General features: G+C 43.3%; 2 protein-coding genes and 1 non-coding gene across 11 annotated transcripts in view; 2 read left to right on the top strand and 1 right to left on the bottom strand.

Annotated features, from left to right (window-relative positions):
• FBF1 (Fas binding factor 1) overlaps positions 1-6003 on the top strand; it is a 28492-nt gene extending 22489 nt beyond the window's left edge. For all 8 annotated transcript variants that reach the window (XM_077924225.1, XM_077924227.1, XM_077924226.1 and 5 more), the window contains 7 exons: positions 1479-1601; positions 1983-2168; positions 3033-3209; positions 3952-4089; positions 4993-5131; positions 5279-5400; positions 5748-6003. In XM_077924225.1, the coding sequence (XP_077780351.1) occupies positions 1479-1601; positions 1983-2168; positions 3033-3209; positions 3952-4089; positions 4993-5131; positions 5279-5400; positions 5748-5831 (969 nt within the window). In that variant the 3' untranslated portion in view covers positions 5832-6003. The remainder of the gene's footprint in view (positions 1-1478; positions 1602-1982; positions 2169-3032; positions 3210-3951; positions 4090-4992; positions 5132-5278; positions 5401-5747) is intronic.
• Positions 6004-9410: 3407 nt separating this feature from the next.
• LOC114593082 (5S ribosomal RNA) lies at positions 9411-9529 on the bottom strand. The gene has a single exon (XR_003705588.1). It is a non-coding gene; the product is annotated as a 5S ribosomal RNA (ribosomal RNA).
• Positions 9530-9771: 242 nt separating this feature from the next.
• On the top strand, positions 9772-16786 carry MRPL38 (mitochondrial ribosomal protein L38). 2 transcript variants are annotated; one of them, XM_028716932.2, is made up of 9 exons: positions 9772-9901; positions 10613-10792; positions 11923-12051; positions 12146-12354; positions 13153-13225; positions 13529-13574; positions 14217-14375; positions 15306-15442; positions 16180-16786. In XM_028716932.2, the coding sequence occupies exons 1-9, from the start codon at positions 9835-9837 to the stop codon at positions 16314-16316; spliced, it is 1137 nt and encodes a 378-aa protein (XP_028572765.2). In that variant the 5' UTR covers positions 9772-9834; the 3' UTR covers positions 16317-16786. The 2 variants fall into 2 exon arrangements, with proteins under 2 accessions (XP_028572765.2, XP_028572767.2); XM_028716934.2 differs by lacking the exon at positions 10613-10792 and having other exon boundaries at positions 9820-9901.
• Positions 16787-17473: the final 687 nt, after the last annotated feature.

The raw sequence follows: 17473 nt of genomic DNA, 5'->3' as shown, positions 1-17473 counted from the left end.
ATTAGGAAAAGGTCTCACAAACGTGCATTGAAAGAGTGGAGGAAATTATTTTACCCACTGTAATTATATTAGCAAAAGGGATTTTGAAATTTGTTATTTATCATGGTTAATTGAATGACATGTCTCTAAAGCAGGGATGGGATGGAGAACTTGTGATCTTTCAGGTACTGAACACCTACCATCCCCAGCTCAGGACAGTGGTCCGGGCTGATGGGAGTTCAACAACATCTGGAGGGCCACAGGTTCCCTGTTCCCAGTTTGAAACTTTGAGCGTGGTTCTAAGCCATGTTTATTCTTCCAGAACTGTTCAGAGGGGCTTGCCCCTCCCCCATGAGTTAACAGAAGAAAATAAGAAAAAGCAAGTTGTTCACTGATCAGGGGTTAAGAATTGCCCCCATTACCATGGCGTACTCCTCCACTGTCTTCCAAGACAGGTGAATGCCAATAACAACTTGTCTGCGTACATTAGTTTTACTAAGTGAAGGGTTGCTGTGTGGTGTGGATTTGCATTAGGTTGATGACACAGCTGTGACTCGAACGGCTTTCAGTTGAGCAACACCCACTATTCACCCTTGCTTGCCTCCTTGCAAGGGCCTGTCCTCAGCTTGTCATGAGAGCTTGTCCTTCTGCTGCTCCACTGAGCCCTGATTTCTTCTTAAAGTAGCCACTGCCACCACCCCGTTGCCCTAGGATTGTATCCAACTAAACTCTACTCAAAGCAGATCCACTGAAATTAACAAACCTAAGTTAGTAATGCCAACTTCATTGGGTTTATTCTGAGTAGGACCAACACTGGTTACAACCCTTAGATGTAGGACTCTTTCTGTAATTACCCACATAAAGGTAAAGGTAAAGGACCCCTGGACGGTTAAGTCCACTCAAAGGTGACTCTAGGGTTGCTGCGCTCATCTTGCTTTCAGGCCAAGGGAGCTGGGGTTTGTCCACAGACAGTTTTCTGGGTCAAGTGGCCAGCATGACTAAACCGCTTCTGGTGCAACGGAACACCGTGACGGAAACCAGACCGCATGGAAACACCATTTACTTTTCTGCTGCAGCGGTACCTATTTACTTGCACTGGCGTGCTTTCAAACTGCTAGGTTGGCAGAAGCTGGGGCAGAGCAACAGGAGCTCACTCCATCATGGGGATTCAAACCGCCGACCTTCTGATCGGCAAGCCCAAGAGGCTCAGCGGTACCCTTTGCACACAGACAAAATAGAGCTCAAGCCCTGAAGCATAAATATTCCTTTAATTAGCAGACAAGCAATAGATCTTGTAATTCTACCACCCTGCCTTGGTGTGTCTGCCTTAGCTTTTCTAGTAACTGTTCTGTATATTGTTGTCCACTCTGACCTGCTAACCAACTGAGTCCGTCCCTCTTGCCTCCCCCTTGGACGGCTGACACACCCAACTACATTGCTTCCTTGCCTAATGGTGGAATGAGCCTTCCCTGAGCAGATCTTGTGTCTTTCTACCTTAGGAACGCTGGAGGGTGACAGCAGAACAATCCAAAGCATCATCCTTGCAACACTCACTAGAGGAGCAGAGGAGAATCATGACCCAGCAGCTGAGCATGGAGAAAGAAGAGCTAGAGAGGGCAAAGGTTAGAAGAGCCCTTGGTGGTTTTGTTCGTTTGTTTTTTTAGCAAAATGATGTTGCCAACACACTGCAAAGTGTGGACTGATCCGGTTGTAAATATGTAGCAGTCTATACCAACCTGGAAGGTGGGAGGGGAATTTCTATACACCTTTTGCATTTCCTGCTGCTCTTGTTTCCAGATAGAGGTTCCTCCGTGACAACAAAGAGAATTTTAATGTGTTGGGTTTCTCCCCCCGCCTAGGCAACTGACTATAAGTTCAAGACACACATATCAACCTTTAAAAATGCCATTTTGGTGTACGAGGCCTCTTGTTGGATTATATGTCGTTCTGAGGCTTTCAAGAAGTACGCATTACTTCCCTGTGTTTCTCTTCGTTGCTCCCAGAATGCTTTGCTTGACGAGCAGAAGGCCGTCATGCAGAAATGTGCCGCGGAGCGCCATAAGCTTGCTGCAGAGTGGTCTGAGCTCCACACCCAACAGAGGCTGAGCAAAGAACGCACAGAGAGGGAGGTGGACCGGGCTCTGCAGATTGACTCTCAGAGAGAAGGGGCCATCATGAGCCTGGCAAAGGTAAAAAGGAGCTAAAGGAGAGCTTGCTCAGTTCTGGAGCTTTCTTTCAAGGCTGCAGCCTAGGGCCTAAAGGATATGAAGTGAAAATAAGAGGTGGGAGAATCTGAGTGGATATTTAGGTCAGGGCTTGTGAAGCGTTGCTCTTCAGAATGCAATAACAATAAGGTATGTGTGAGGAACCTGCAACCCTTGAGATGTTGTTGGACTTCAGCTCCCCTCAGCCCAACCAGCATGGTTACAGTAATATATTATTTCTACTTTGTCTTTCTACCATTATGCATACACACAAAGAATTAAACAATACAATGTAGGCATGGAAATATAAGATGCAGTAATTAAATTAAGTAGACGATCTTTTCCCGAATAGCCATTGCCTGCTGCCCAATTATGTGGGAACTGAACTAGGTGGATCTAAGTCATTATAAGGAGCTACCTAATATTCCATTAGGGGCGCGGGTGGCGCTGTGGGTAAAAGCCTCAGTGCCTAGGGCTTGCCGATCGAAAGGTCGGCGGTTCGAATCCCCGCAGCGGGGTGCGCTCCCGTCGTTCGTTCCCAGCGCCTGCCAACCTAGCAGTTCGAAAGCACCTTCGGGTGCAAGTAGATAAATAGGGACCGCTTACCAGCGGGAAGGTAAACGGCGTTCCGTGTGCTGCGCTGGCTCGCCAGATGCAGCTTGTCACGCTGGCCACGTGACCCGGAAGTGTCTGCGGACAGCACTGGCTCCCGGCCTATAGAGTGAGATGAGCGCACAACCCTAGAGTCTGGCAAGACTGGCCTGTACGGGCAGGGGTACCTTTACCTTTACCTAATATTCCATTCACAGTAATACAAGATAGCAAATCTGACAGGCTCTTTTTTATTAGGAACGTGCAGACCTGCAAATCAAAGCCAGTGAGCTGCGATCGAGGGAGGAGCAGCTGGCGAGAGATCGGGAGATTCTGGAGCAAGAGAAGCAGGAGCTGAGGCTGGAAAAGGAAAGGGTCAATGCAGCAGCTTTGCACGTCAAGCAGAGGACTGAAGAAATCCATAGCATGAGCAAAGTAAGAAAGCCTCATTTCCCCCTTTACACATCTAGCTGTGCTAGGAAGGCAGAAGGAGGAGGAAACTGAGTCAGAGCAGAATGTAGGAGCCAAAAAACAGGTTTGGCTTCTGATGGTCTGGTTTCTAGTCCTAGGTGTAACATCAGAATGTGATATTTTGTTCTCTCAGTTGTGGAGATGCTGAAGCACACTTCTTGGGTTGAATTCAACAAACCCACTGCATGAATAGAACAACTTGTCCAATGCAACTTCTCCAGTCTATCTTTCCACTGTATGCCCCCCAAACTCCCCCCATACCTGCCCTGCAGGGTTGAGAGTAGATTTTGGTGGGGAGTGGGGGATGCAAAGGGCACATGGGGGGAGAGGGAGGGAAAGTTAAATTGCACAATCACAAGTCATTCTGCTTATGCAATTACTTCATTGGAGTCAACCCTTTGTGCCAGTTTCAACTAAGTTGTTGCTCTAGCAGAAGCCAGCAGAATGAGTTCCATTTGCAAAGTGGGACTTCCTCCCCCAGCACAACCTCTGTCTCCTCTGAGATCTGTCCAGGAGGGTTTGGAGGACCCCCGGAACAGGAGGAGGAGAGGAAATTATTTTGTGGCATCACCTGCTCCTTGGAAAATAGAATTAAGATCTCACTGCTTGTGGCTCAAGATGGATTTTGTTGTGGTAAGCACACAGTAACACCGAATGTGTAGTAACAAACTGGGTCCTGATGATTCTTTCTCCTCACACTGCACAGCTATCATCTGAGAAATATGAAGAGGGAGAAAGAGCCCTCATGGAGGCAAGGAAGGTGGAGTCGGAGCATCAGGCCAGGCTGCGTCTTGTGCAGCATCAGATGGAGCGACTCAGGGAGCAGGAGGAACTGCTGCACCAGGTGATTTCTCTGAAGCTTTTAAACTATTTTGTTGCCTGTGTGCCAACATCTTTGTCAGTCACGGCATTATTATTAGTAATAATGATTCATAATAATAATTCATAATAATATTTATTAGACTTATTAGTTTAGGACAGCTGTCCTGAACAAAAGATAGAAATACAGTGGTTCCTCAGGTTAAGAACTTAATTCGTTCCGGAGGTCCGTTCTTAACCTGAAACTGTTCTTAACCTGAGGTACCACTTTAGCTAATGGGGCCTCCGCGCCACCACCGCGCGATTTTTGTTCTCATCCTGAGGTAAAGTTCTTAACCCAAGGTACTATTTCTGGGTTAGTGGAGTCTGTAACCTGAGGTACCACTGTACCACTTTTTTTTAAATCCCACCCTGCCTGTGCAGTGGAGATTCCTCTCCTCATACACCCCTCAGGTCTGTTCTGGGGCAGCTTTCAGAACGTGGTGCAAGAGACAATGACACACAGGAGGCTTTTTTTGTGGTAGCTCCTGTGTTCTAGAATGTTCTCCCCTCTCTCCTGTGAGGTGCATCTGCTGCTCATGCTGTGTAGTTTTGTAGGCAGCTCAAGGCACATCTCTTTGCTCAGGCTTATGAAGGGTTGATGTGAAATGATCCACTCCCTCCATTATTTCATACTGATTTGCTGCTGCTTTTATCACGTTTTGTTTTTGCTTGTAACTTTACACAATGTAACCCACCTTTGGGTGAAGGGGCAATAATAAATCCCATTCAATCAAACAAATAAATTTAGGAGGCACATGGCAAGTTAAAAAAACCTCATTCTGTGCACAGGACACCTGCTCAACGTGGGTTTGTTGCCCTGTACCACAGAGCCTCCCACCAGAACGTTTCTCATTCTCTTTCTCATTCTCACACCGGACTCTGTCAGGAGCACCTCAGCCTGTCTCAGCAAAGGAGGCAGCTTGAACAACTGCGGATGGGACTTCCAAGCAATCCATTGGTGTTCCAGACCACATCCCAGATGCCGTTGTCAGGAGCTCAGGCCAATGCAATCTCCAGGACACACTGTAAGTAGCTACGCAGCCGCTACCAATCCCTTCAGGAGTGTTTTTGGCAGGAATCCTAAGGATAAACCTTGGAGATGTTTGGGACATGATCTGTGAGGGCCTTTGTGTGGAGGCTCGTTACTCTAGCTAAGTTTATTTCCTTCGCAGATTTCTCTCTTCCTCTTACTGACCTACCTAAAGCCAACCCCGGAACCTCTCAGGGCCAATCCAGTTCAGGACCAGCAGATCTCTATGCTAAACTGGTGCTGCATAAGATTTCAGCTGATCGGGTAAAAATTAATTCTCTAGCTCTTCTGTAGCCTGGGAACATTACCTCTGCCCCGGGCTTGTTGTTTCTGTCCTGATGCTGTTTATACAACTTTCATATTACATATTTATACATAGCTCAGTTTCAGTTCCAACCATTGCATGCTTATTTAAAGAAGAGCTCTGTTTAGCTCACAAGACAGATGGATTTATTATTATTATTATTTAATGATATTTATATACCACTTGGTTGTAATAAAACCTCTAAGTGGTTTACTCACTAAAGTAAGTTGGTGAATGGGAAGGTAGCATAATGAGTCTGTGACACCCACAGATCCTGTTAGTTTGACTTTTCTTTTTTTTAAAACAGGATCATGATTTCTTAGAGGAAGAACAGTTCTTCTTAGAAACCTTGAAGAAAACCTCCTACAATGCTCCATCCCAGTCAGCATGAGAATGGAAGAGTCCTGAAGGGATTGATGGTTTCTCCTAATAAAGATGGATCTTTATCATTTTGATATATATATTTTTTAATGCTTCTGGAGGGCGGTGGTAAATGTAAACATGTAAATGCCAAACCTCACTTTAACAGATACTAAATTTGTAAAATAAAACTTTTTACAGTTTCCTGTAACTCCCTGCTTTTGTGAAAAACATAGGAGTTTTTTGGGTTGAAGCTTTTTGTTTTTAGGTGCCATTGGAGCTTGATCCATTTGGGTAGCAAGGTGCTCCTGGCCATACCCTGTCTCTCCATCCTATTGCCCAGTACGTTTCTGAGCACAATTCAAAGTGTTGGTGCTGACCTTTAAAGCCCTAAATGGCCTCAGTATTGTATACCTGAAGGAGCGTCTCCACTCCCATCGTTCAGTCCAAACATTGAGGTCCAGCGCCAAGGGCCTTCTGGCGGTTCCCTCACTGGGAGAAGCCAAGTTACAGGGAACCAGGCAGAGGGCCTTCTCAGTAGTGGCACCCACCCTGTGGAACGCCCTCCCACCAGATGTCAAAGAGAACAGCAACTACCAGACTTTTAGAAGACATCTGAAGGCAGCCTTGTTTAGGGAAGCTTTTAATGTTTGATGCATTACTGTATTTTAATATTTTGTTGGAAGCTGCCCAGAGTGGCTGGGGAAGCCCAGCCAGATGGGTGGGGTATAAATTATTATTTTTTTATTATTATTATTATTATTATTATTATTATTATTATTATTATTATTATTATTATTATTATTGCATTCCTTTCGTTGGGGCACTTCCCATCCCCTGTGAGCCAAAAAAGGTCAATAGAAGACTCTCCAGATTATATACTTGCTAAGACATTCATCCTGATTTGCTTGCACAAAGTTCCTGTGGAGGTTAGATCATATTCTATCTTTATTGAGCATTCATTCTGATTCATTTACAGGGCAATTACACAGCAATAAGCATTTGTCTAGCATTCATCCTGATTTCCTTGTCGGATGTTTACACAACTTCCCATTAGTCATTTGTTCTTTGTTATGATTTATTAAATTTGTATACATCCCTTCAGATCCGTAGATCTCAGGGCGGTTCACAACATAAAATTACAATATAAAAAACAGAAAATGCATAATAAAAATAAGAACAAAAACATACCAGTAAGCCTCCTAACCACAATGCATTTAAAAGGACATCGGATGTCAATAAGCCAAAGGCCTAGTTAAAGAGGAACATTTTTGCCTAAAGGCGTATAATAAAGGTGCCTGGTGAACTTTCCTGGGGAGAGCATTCCACAAACGGGGAGCCACTGCAGGAAAGGCCTGTTCTTGTGTTGTCACCCACTGGACCTCACATGGAGGAGGCACACAAAGAAGGGTCTTGGAGGATGATTTCAGGGTCTGGATAGGTGAGAGATGCAGTCCTTGAGGTATTGTAGTCCTGAGCCATTCAATTTGTTCTTTCTACACTTCCCAGTGCATTTCCCCACCACTTTCTATACCACAAAAAGGCCCTTTTAAGAAAAGTGTGTTTGTTGCACTAGGGCACCAGAGTCCATTAATTCACTTTAAATAAGCAAATCTAAAATTCTGGTATGCTATTGAATCTGCAAGAAAGTGGCAGATGTACCAAGTCTACAATCCTAAGAATACTAACTTCTGCTGTTATTCATCATTCATCAGGGCTGGAGATCCTGTGATCTTCCAGATGTTGCTGGACTGCAACTCTCATCTAGTCATGGCCGATGGGAGTTGTAGTCTAGCAAGATATGGAGGCCACCATGTTGGCTATTCTTGATTTAAACTAAGCAATGCTAACTTTCACTTCTGCTTAAGTGAATTATCAGGAGCAAAGGGGGAAGTGGCAGTGAAAAGTACTGTTAGCTTCTAATGGCTAGTTTTTCTGCTGTTGGTGACAGTAATTGTGCGGTTACAGTGAACAATTGTGAAAATCTGATTTAAACCAAGCTGCAGCCAGTCACATTAACCACCAGTCTATTAAGCTGTAAAAATTGAGTGACTTCAACTAACAAACAAAAAGCTATTTTAATAGAAAGGCAGAAAGAGATTTCATTCCTCTTCCCCATAATCTTCAGTGACTTACTTCCATTTTCATTATTTCTCTGTAGCAGCCATCTGTTCTCAGCAATTGGCACATTCCATTAAGGCCAGAAAGCTTAATAAAAATCTGTAGCCATAGGAAAAACAAACTGCTTAGTGGAATAATATATTTTAGCAAGAGGTGGCAGAAGGTGTTTAATCTCCACATGTCACTGTTTTTTTGGTCAGAGTTTCCATCAAGGACAAATGCTGCTTATTTGAACTGTAAAGGGTGGTTTTTAAAAAAACCCCAAACAGATAAAAACAGAACTGGGCATTTAGTTGATCAGACAGTGTAGAAAAGGGTTTAGCTGTGCTTACCTAAACCTAGAATAATGGGAAGTTGTGGCAGAAGAAAAATCTCACAATTCTTTAGATGAAATCACTGAATTAGGATCAGGAAGAGGTAGTGAGGGGGTAATGTGGCAGGTGTTTTTTTTTTAAAAGGTAATTTTATCTCTGTGATCTTCATTCCTGTTATGTAGCTGTAAAAGACACAAAGAGGACTGCCATCTGAAGAGGGGACACTTTAACAAAAGCTATCCAAAATAAAATAATTCCTTCCAGTAGGTGTTACTGGAAGGAATTTTTTTATTTTGTTTCGACTACGGCAAACCAACACTGCTACCTGCCGGTAAACAAAAGCTATCCAAGTTCACATCACTAAATCCATCATGGCTCTATTATAACCTAGTTTCAAAGATAATTGGACTGCAGCAAAGTTGGGAAGAAATAATAATTGCTTATGACTATACTATCCTGATCTCATCTGATCTTGCAAGTAGTGCAGGATCAGGCCTGATTAGTACTTGGATGGGAGTACATGTGGCAGTACCAAGTGCTGGACCACTGCCTTCTTTCACTGTTATGGGCCATCCATTGTGAAGTAACCAATACTGTATTGGACTTTCTACCTGAGACCCTAGTCCTCCCTGACTACAAAAATAATCTCCAAACTGGCCCCAATATTCTTGATAATTCTGCTCACAAACAAGCGCTTCAGGATTGCCAGGGGAATTATTTCATAAACTCCTCTGCAAAGTTGTGCAATTTAAAATAAAAATAAAAATGGGGGAAACTGCAGCCAGTTTTGTAGGATTGCTTCCTTTTGCAATGCTTTGCTATGCTGATTGGTGTAGTATAGTATCCAGCATGGAGTTGCTACGCTGATTGGTGTAGTATAGTATCCAGCATGGAGCTCAACCGTCTGCCCAACTGCAACTGCAAAACAGTGCTCAAAATATTAATCATGGCAGGAGAACCCAGATCATACCTGCCTACAGTGTGGCCCAAGTATGGAATTCATAGGAAAAGGAAGGAAGCAGCTGGGTAGGAGCCAGGCTGAAATGGGGTGCCGAGAGCAGAAGCAATTTTAAAAATAAAAAACAAAAGAAGAAGAAGAAACCTGCAATGAAATCTGAGACAAAAACAGAAGAAGGTTACCTGAAAACAAAAGAGGGAAAAAATAAAATAATAAAAGCCTACAGCACCCGGTATTCCCAGGCGGTCTCCCATCCAAGTACTAACCAGGCCTGACCCTGCTTAGCTTCCGAGATCAGACGAGATCGGGCGTGTTCAGGGTAGTATGGCCGTAGACATTAACACTCTCTGCTGCCGCTCCTTTAAAGCAGGAACCGAGAGAAAGCGCGCCTCCTATATGTACATGGCAAACCTTGAAACACCTCGCTTTCCACAAAATAATCATAAGCACAAGTGATGACAGCAAAGTAAATAAAATAAAAAAAAAAACCCTGGACTGCGCCACAAGGAGCATGAATAAGGCTTTGTTTCTTTGAGAGCTAATAGGCAGGCATTCTTGGAGACAACCGCTCCTGCGTGACGTCATCCAGATTGCGCGTCGCCGCGAGGGCTTTCCAGGAGAGCGACGCCGTGGCCCGCAAAATGGCGGCGCCCATCCTGAGCGCTGCGCTGCACGGACTACGGAATGCTAGGCCTTTTAGTACTTCTGGTGAGTGACGGCTGTCTCCTTTCCACAGTGGAGGATGATGATGGAGGGAGGGGCGGAGGAGCGGGAGCAGGAAGCCGTTAGCCTGCTCTTTTTTTAGGGTAACTTGTCCTCCGCTACTGAAGGACTCGAGACGCTTAAGTTCTCTCTAGCCCTGATAATTTAGGAATCCGAGGGGAAATGTTTTTGGACCCCTGAGTTTTGTATCTGATGGTTGTGTCGTGCCCTGAATGGCCAATATAATAGTCTACTGACTCTACTCCCATGTAAACCTATATGAGCTGAGAGGATGGATAGCTGTGGAATATATTCATGTTATGAGGAAGCAGCACATTTTCTGACTTGGCAGGAAATCAGTTTAGTCTTCTTTGCATCTTTGAAAATATATGAAGAAACACAAAAAGTGGTATGCCACTCTCATTTTGCACATTCGGTAGTGAAGCTTCAAACATAGTTTACTGCCCCAAAGTCTGATTCATTCGTTTCTGCCTCATCTGCTGTTGGAACAGAAAGGTGGAAATGCAATTGGACAAAAGTTTTTGTAAGTGTTTTAAGTATAAAACATGTCTGCGTATTGCCATCACTTTTGTGTTGCAGTGTTTACTAGTGTCTCTTCTCTCCCCACACCCATTACTTCTGCTTTTGTTTGAATGGGACAGGTTCAAATAAAATGTAGACCAAACCTTCTATACTTTTTTTGCTAATTTATTTTAGCTGTTCTCTGGAAAGTGGGAGTACCTCTCGGGCCAATGCCTAATGAAGATATTGATGTTAGTAAATTGGAGGTGCTAGAAAAGTACCGTGTCTTCACTCGCTACTTCAAGGAAGCAGAGAAAGCACAAAAGAAACCTCAGTGGTGGAAAACCTACAGGCGATATGTCACTCCAAAGCAAGGTACAACATTAGGGAGGACAGAAAAGTCCAGTCCAGTTTCTTCTGCTCCTCTCCTTTTTGTATGAATAGTTTATCTTCATGTGGAAAGTTCAATCCTATGTGTGCTTTTGGGGGGCAAGTGCCTGAATGCCAAGTACAGGAAGAAAAGTAAAGCAGGGATATCACATTGTCTCTGCTGATAGACTGTCACCTCGCAGCAGCCATTCCATTTGACTATCTGAACAGTTTCAGTCCCATGTGGTCACTGTAAGAATGGTGACTTTTAAAAACCAGTGCCTGGCCCTGTTGTTTGCCTCCTTCCTCTCCCTCCTTTTAGATGAGTGTGAGAGCAGAGACTGTCTTACTACTGATCTTGTGAACTGCTTTAGGAGCTTTTTTGACTGAAGAGTGGGAGTGAAAATATTATGACCTCGTCCCTGAGTAAACGAGCATAGAATTGAGAGCAAATTACATGCCTCGGGTACCTCGGGTTAAGAACTTAACTCATTCTGGAAGTCCGTTCTTAACCTGAAACTGTTCTTAACCTGAACCACCACTTTAGCTAGTGGGGCCTCCTGCTGCCGCCATGCCGCTGCTGCACGATTTCTGTTCTCATCCTGAAGCAACGTTCTTAACCCAAGGAACTATTTCTGGGTTAGCGGAGTCTGTAACCTGAAGCGTCTGTAACCCTAGGTACCACTATATTCAATTGAGTGGGAGCACAGGAGAAAGGTAACAAAAGGCAATAAAAAGTTCACCTTTTGTTGTTAAACTTTAAAGAGAAACAGAACTGCCCATACTGTTCACTAAGGAAAGCTACTGAACTGGAAACACACAGCTTTGTAGTGAGCCTGAGTAATGGTTTTCTTCATTCATTTTAAAGAGTTATACATGCACATATGTGGGTGTACTGGGGTCCTGCTGCAGATTGGAGGTGCTCAATAAGTGCCAAGTCTTAATGGGGACACTTTCTACTTACCTTGGGATATCAGGTAACTTTTAAGCTTTGCGAGTATTAAGCAACACCATAAGGCAAGGCATGAGCCACCCAATTTCCCAGTCATTTATAGTTTGTCCCTTAGCGAATCCAGAGGCAGAAAGTATGTCATGAGACTTACTTTATGTTTTCTCTGTTTTTCTAAAAACTATAGATGAAGAGGCAAAGATCGACATTGGGCTACCTTATTCTCCGCCACCATGGAAAAAAACACTTAAGGAGAGAAAAGCTATAATGAAACAGAATCGAGTGGAATTGGAAAGAGCATCCCGCCTACGGAAATGTATGTTGGTCACAGCTCCCGCCTCATTTATTCCTTTTCTCTTCACTAAAGCTTTTCCACTCAGTATTTCACAGTGCTGTGTTTCTGTTTGCAGTGTTGATTCCCCTTGATGATGTAAGAGCTGAATGGGAGAGAACCTTTGGCCCATCCCACAGGCAGCGAGTGGCAGAACACTATGGACTGTACCGGGACTTGTTTGATGATGCCTTCTTTGTTCCCCAAGTTCCTTTAAGGGTGGAATACAATCAGGATGATGAATATGTTATGCCAGTTTATCATGGGAATATGGTGACACCCACAGAGGTATTGTACCAAATGCATAAGCTTTGAGGGGAAGAATATCCTGTTCTCTTTTTTTAAACCACAACTCATCTAGTAAACATTTTGAGAAAACAGATTCTCTTGAGTACTTTGCCAACTGCTTTGGTCTCCCCCACCCACTCAATGGCATATACCAACAGCTTCATTAGTCTAATTGTTGTGATGTTTATTTATAAGTACAGTGTTCATCAGACTTAATTTCCCGCTTAATGTAGGCAACTAATCTGGGAGTCTGTTTACACCAAGTCATTTTTTTAACTTCAGAATTTTCATGACTCATAGTGATAATTAGTATTCTTTGTGGTATTGGTCCTCTTCTATCTGGCTCTATTGAATGTAATTTTACCTTATTCATTCTTGATTATTTAAAAAGCTATATATTATATGCCATTTTCCCCACTTCCTTCTGGAAAAGAGGATGTTTTCCTACATCCCTTTTTGGTGAGACCCCTGAAGTCGCTTCAGTGTGTAGTATCTGTGTAGCAAATCCTGTATGCCAGTAGCAAATCCTGATCTTCAGGCTATTTTTAAATATTTTTTAAAAAGTCAAAAGTCTCTTGTTCTCCGCTTTTGTCAGTTATTAGTTTGATATTAAAGCATGCCCGTTTTTATGATCTTTCTGCAAAGATAATAATTGTAACTAGTGTGAATTGTCTAGATCTGGCTGGACTGATAGAAGCTGGCAAACAAAAGATGGGGTGAAATTTAAACTAATCATATTTGGGAGCGTAGGCAAAAGTCTTGGCTACTTTGTAATCATTGCTGTATTTTTCTGTTTAGGCTTTTAACCCTCCCAGAGTCTCATTTGAAGCAGATGAAGGGTCCTTATGGACTCTGCTGCTCACCAACCTAGGTGAGTAAAGGTTTCCTCGCCCTAGGAATGGCCCAGATTTTATTTTTCTGAGAGGCTACTAGTTAATGTGCAGGTTCTGCAGTAACAGCAGAAATCCTGGTTGCAAAAGATTATGAAGGAGTTGCCAGTGGTATAGTAAAAAATTTAAGATGCTGAGTGATCTGGAGCTTTTAGAGCTTGGCCAAGCTAGGGCAAAGGAAAAGAATCATTTGTGCAGCCAGAAAGAGCATAACAAAAAGCATTACATAACTGTACATGAATAATGATGATTTAATTGAGATTATGTTTATGTTATACACACAGATGGGCACCTGCGTGATGCCGATTCAGAGTATCTCCACTGGCTGGTGTGAGTATTGGCTACTAATCCATCTGCATCAGTTACCAACTTGGGTTACATTTGGAGCTGAATCTCAATATTCCACTACCGCTTTCATGCAGACTTTCCTAGTCCATGCAGCAACTGACATTTGCATGACTGCAGACGTCCGTAGCATACCAGATTCTTTACCTTCAAAGATCCTTCTTCTCACAATGACTTTTCTACTGTGAAGTTCCTGCACACCTACCATGGGTTGCGGAGGTTCCTGTGACATGTCCTAGGATGCAGAAACTCTTCTTGTAGAGCCCTAATGAGACTGTGCATCCCTTCTGCAAACTGAAAGCACACGTTGGAATACTCCTCTGACTATGGCAGTACACTGTACGAGTAGGTTGATAGCAGGAGGCCAGCCAACATTCAACATTACTGTTTTTTTCTCATTAAGATGCCCCAGGCTTCCATGGAGCATGGTTTGAGGACCACTGAGGTGGAGCCTTGCTTTTATATATTGAGCCACTTTCCGCCCCTTTTGCTTGTACTGTGGTAGCCTTAGGGAATGCAATTTAGAATGAGGACAAGTCTTTACCTCTTCAGATGTGTAATGGCCATTTGAACTCCAAATACCATACAGACAAACTCACTCTTGACAATCGTTTTTTAACTCAACAGGACAAACATTCCAGGAAACAAAATGGAGATGGGCAAGGAGATTTGCCATTACTTCCCCGCATTCCCTGCCAGAGGAACTGGATACCATCGCTTCGTCTTCCTTCTCTTCAAGCAGCTCCATCCCATTGATTTCACTGAAGATGAGCGGCCTGTGCCATGGTAACTCTTCCCATTTTGCACAACTATGGTGGAATCATTGGGTGCTTCCAACTTCTGGCTTCTTTTGCGAAAGGAGCCACAGGCTTATTTCTGAAGGTAGAATTGTGAACTATCCAGTATTCTCTGAAACTTAAAAATTAGGTCAAATAACAGTACAGCCAGAAAGTAAGGCACAGCTCAAGTTGAAAAGGGTGGGGATGGGGACACTTAAGTAAAAAAGATGTGTCCAGGAATAGATTTTAAGAGTTGAAACCCACCTATTAAGTAGTACCCACTGAAACCTCACCTATTGTAAACAATTGGGCTTGAAGTCAAGAGTAGCAACTGCTCTTGCATGAGTTTGCTACTTCTGTGTGATAGTCTGCCTTCCAAGCTATGGCTTGCCATCCAAATAAACATCACACAAATAATTTTTCTTTCTTTTCTCCCAAGAAGCAGGCGTCTTTTAATTTTGTGACTGCAGCTAATTTCCCCTTATTTTTCTGGAAAGAAAAAGAGCATGGAAAACTAATTGCTAGAGATAATGGAAGGAACAAGAAACACAGCTAGCCTTCCCTCTAACAAGAAACGGTGTAGCCATGGGTGAATTTGATGCAACTCCCTCCTTCCAGGGAATATCTCCTACATTTATATTAGAAGTTTAAACTAGTTCTGAACTGCTTTCTCACCCAAGGAATCTAAAAAAATAGGCCTTTTTCGAGGCTGGCGGTGTGGGGAATGAAAACCCCCCTAAGCCCTTAAGACTTACCATTTCAGTGGTTTCTTTGGTGGAGCAATTGCTACCTGATGGATAGAGAATATTATTTACCCTTCTATGTGTCTGTTTTACTCTACTGAAGGAAACTGGTGGTGGCTTGAACAGGGTAGTGAAGGTAGCTAGAAATAACAGCAGAAGGGTTCCATTGCATCTCTGTCCTCTCATCTTTTCAGCCACAGTCTCCAGATGAGAACGTTCAAGACGTTCGACTTCTACAAGAAGCATCAGAGTGACATGACACCTGCAGGACTGGCATTTTTCCAATGCCAGTGGGATGATTCGGTTACACGGGTCTTTCACCACCTTCTTGGTAAGTAATGGACTGTACATATAATTTAGTACTAAAAAATAAAATTAATAATAATTTTTTTTTAGTAATAAAAAATTGTGACTGGAGTACATGTCCAGTAATTATGCAAGACCAAAATATTTCTGAATGCGTGCTAAATTTAAAACTTGAGAAAATTGGGGAAGAGTGCAATAGAACTTGATAAAAGTATACAGAATTGGGAAACTTTTTCTTCCACCCACTGAGTCCCAAGTTCCCAGTCAGAGAAGGGAGGGACTTGTTCTGAACTGCTTGGAGAGGTGATTATTTGGATAGGGACTTCAGGATCCTTGTGGAGCAATGAGGTTTTGGAAGCTGCTTACCACAAAGCCCAGTTCATACAGCAAGTATTGAGATAGCATGTTGGGAAGTACCTAGAGTACTTCATTTAAAGCTGCCTGGGACAGGGGAGCTTGCAGACCCATAACAGTTTGAAGCCAGCAAAGCATCAGTATTTGGACAGCTGGATTGGAGCTATGTGGTGGGCTGGATTTCAATTTAGCAGGAAGGGCAACTGCATTCTTGTACAGGTTTCCGCAGCAGAAAAGCTAGAAATCATTAGGGCCAGAGCACAAGGAAATCATGTTCTGTTAGTTGGCCAAAAGTCACCGTTTTCCATTGGAGATCATCGGTGTCTTTGAGCCGGAGGATGCTTCAGGTTGGTGCTTGTGGAATTTGTAGATGTTAGGATGTGCTAACTTCCAATCTGCCCCTTGCAGACATGAAGGAGCCTGTGTTTGATTTTGTGCGTCCCCCTACATATCATCCACCGCAGAAGTTGTTTCCACACCTCCAGCCTCTGAGGTACCTGGACAGATACAGGGACAGTGATGAGCCTACCTATGGCATTTATTGAAATGTCTTGATACTCTGCTTGCCAACAGGACCCTGGACTGAGTAGCCATGGTGCAACAAAGAACCCTCCCAAGCAGTTCATGTCTCTGATTGGAAAATGGAAATATAAGAGGCAGCTGGATTTGATTTGAATCATCACTTTTATTCACTTAAAAGATAGAGGTGCAGCTTGCATCTATCTTCTCTATATCTTGGAGACTCTGTCCTTGCGATGAAGAAGCAGGCAAGCTGTGTCCAGAGGTCCAGGGCTATTCAGAAGCTTGAGTTTCTGCCTCACTTTCTCAGGAGCCAGATGCCGTCCATCAAATCTTCCAATCAAAACAGTTTTCTTTCTCTCTCATCAACTGCTGGGCCATTTCAGCAAAATAGCCTCACCTGAATGGGATCAGATATTGCAAAGCATTGAGTTGTTACTGAAACGCTGGACCTTGTTCTGTCTTTAAAGTATGAATAAACATTCTTTTAAATTCATGCTGGAAAATGCTTGTATTTGGGGAGAAGCAGATGGGAGCAGTCAGTCTCTTGGAACTATCTAATATATCAACTGCTTCAATAACTTCAAGCAGCCTTTCCCAACCTAGTGCCCTCTGGATGTTTTGAATACAACTTCCATCAGCTCCATCCAGCACAGTCATGCTGGGGTTGGAATTGCTGGAAGTTACAGTCCAAAACATCAGGAGGCCATCAGTTGGAGGAGGTTATTTCTAAGGTCAAGCAGGCATCATACCTTTTATGTTTCTGAAGGGCATCAGTGTTGTGACACCTTAAGGGATGAAACCTTTGGTTGGTGGCATGAACCTTTTCATAAGCAATGCCTGCTTTGTGCAATGCATGAAACAGGCTGTGGAACTGATATATGTTCATATGGTTTAAATGATTTGGCGGAATTAAACCAAATGAAATGAATACCAAGATGTGTGTGTTCCTTGCTTTGCCATTAAAATTATTTCTCCCCCCCCCCCCCCTTCATTTGAATTCCTTGAGACATACTGGTAAATCGGTTTGAAGAGCCTATTTTGCATAGGTGATTTCTTTACCTTCTGGGAAACAGAGGATCATCTCATTTTCTCATTTTTCTTTCCATATACAACATGAACCTTTTTATTCCTGCATGGATGACTGCTTACCTTTGTGTATGTTTGCAAGTCTGATAAGAAG

The sequence above is a fragment of the Podarcis muralis genome, chromosome 2 (genome assembly GCF_964188315.1).
Source record: "Podarcis muralis chromosome 2, rPodMur119.hap1.1, whole genome shotgun sequence".
In the NCBI taxonomy this organism is placed as follows: Eukaryota; Metazoa; Chordata; class Lepidosauria; order Squamata; family Lacertidae; genus Podarcis; species Podarcis muralis.
The sequence above is the reverse complement of the archived record's forward strand: the minus strand, read 5'-3'. Positions and strand labels throughout refer to the sequence as shown.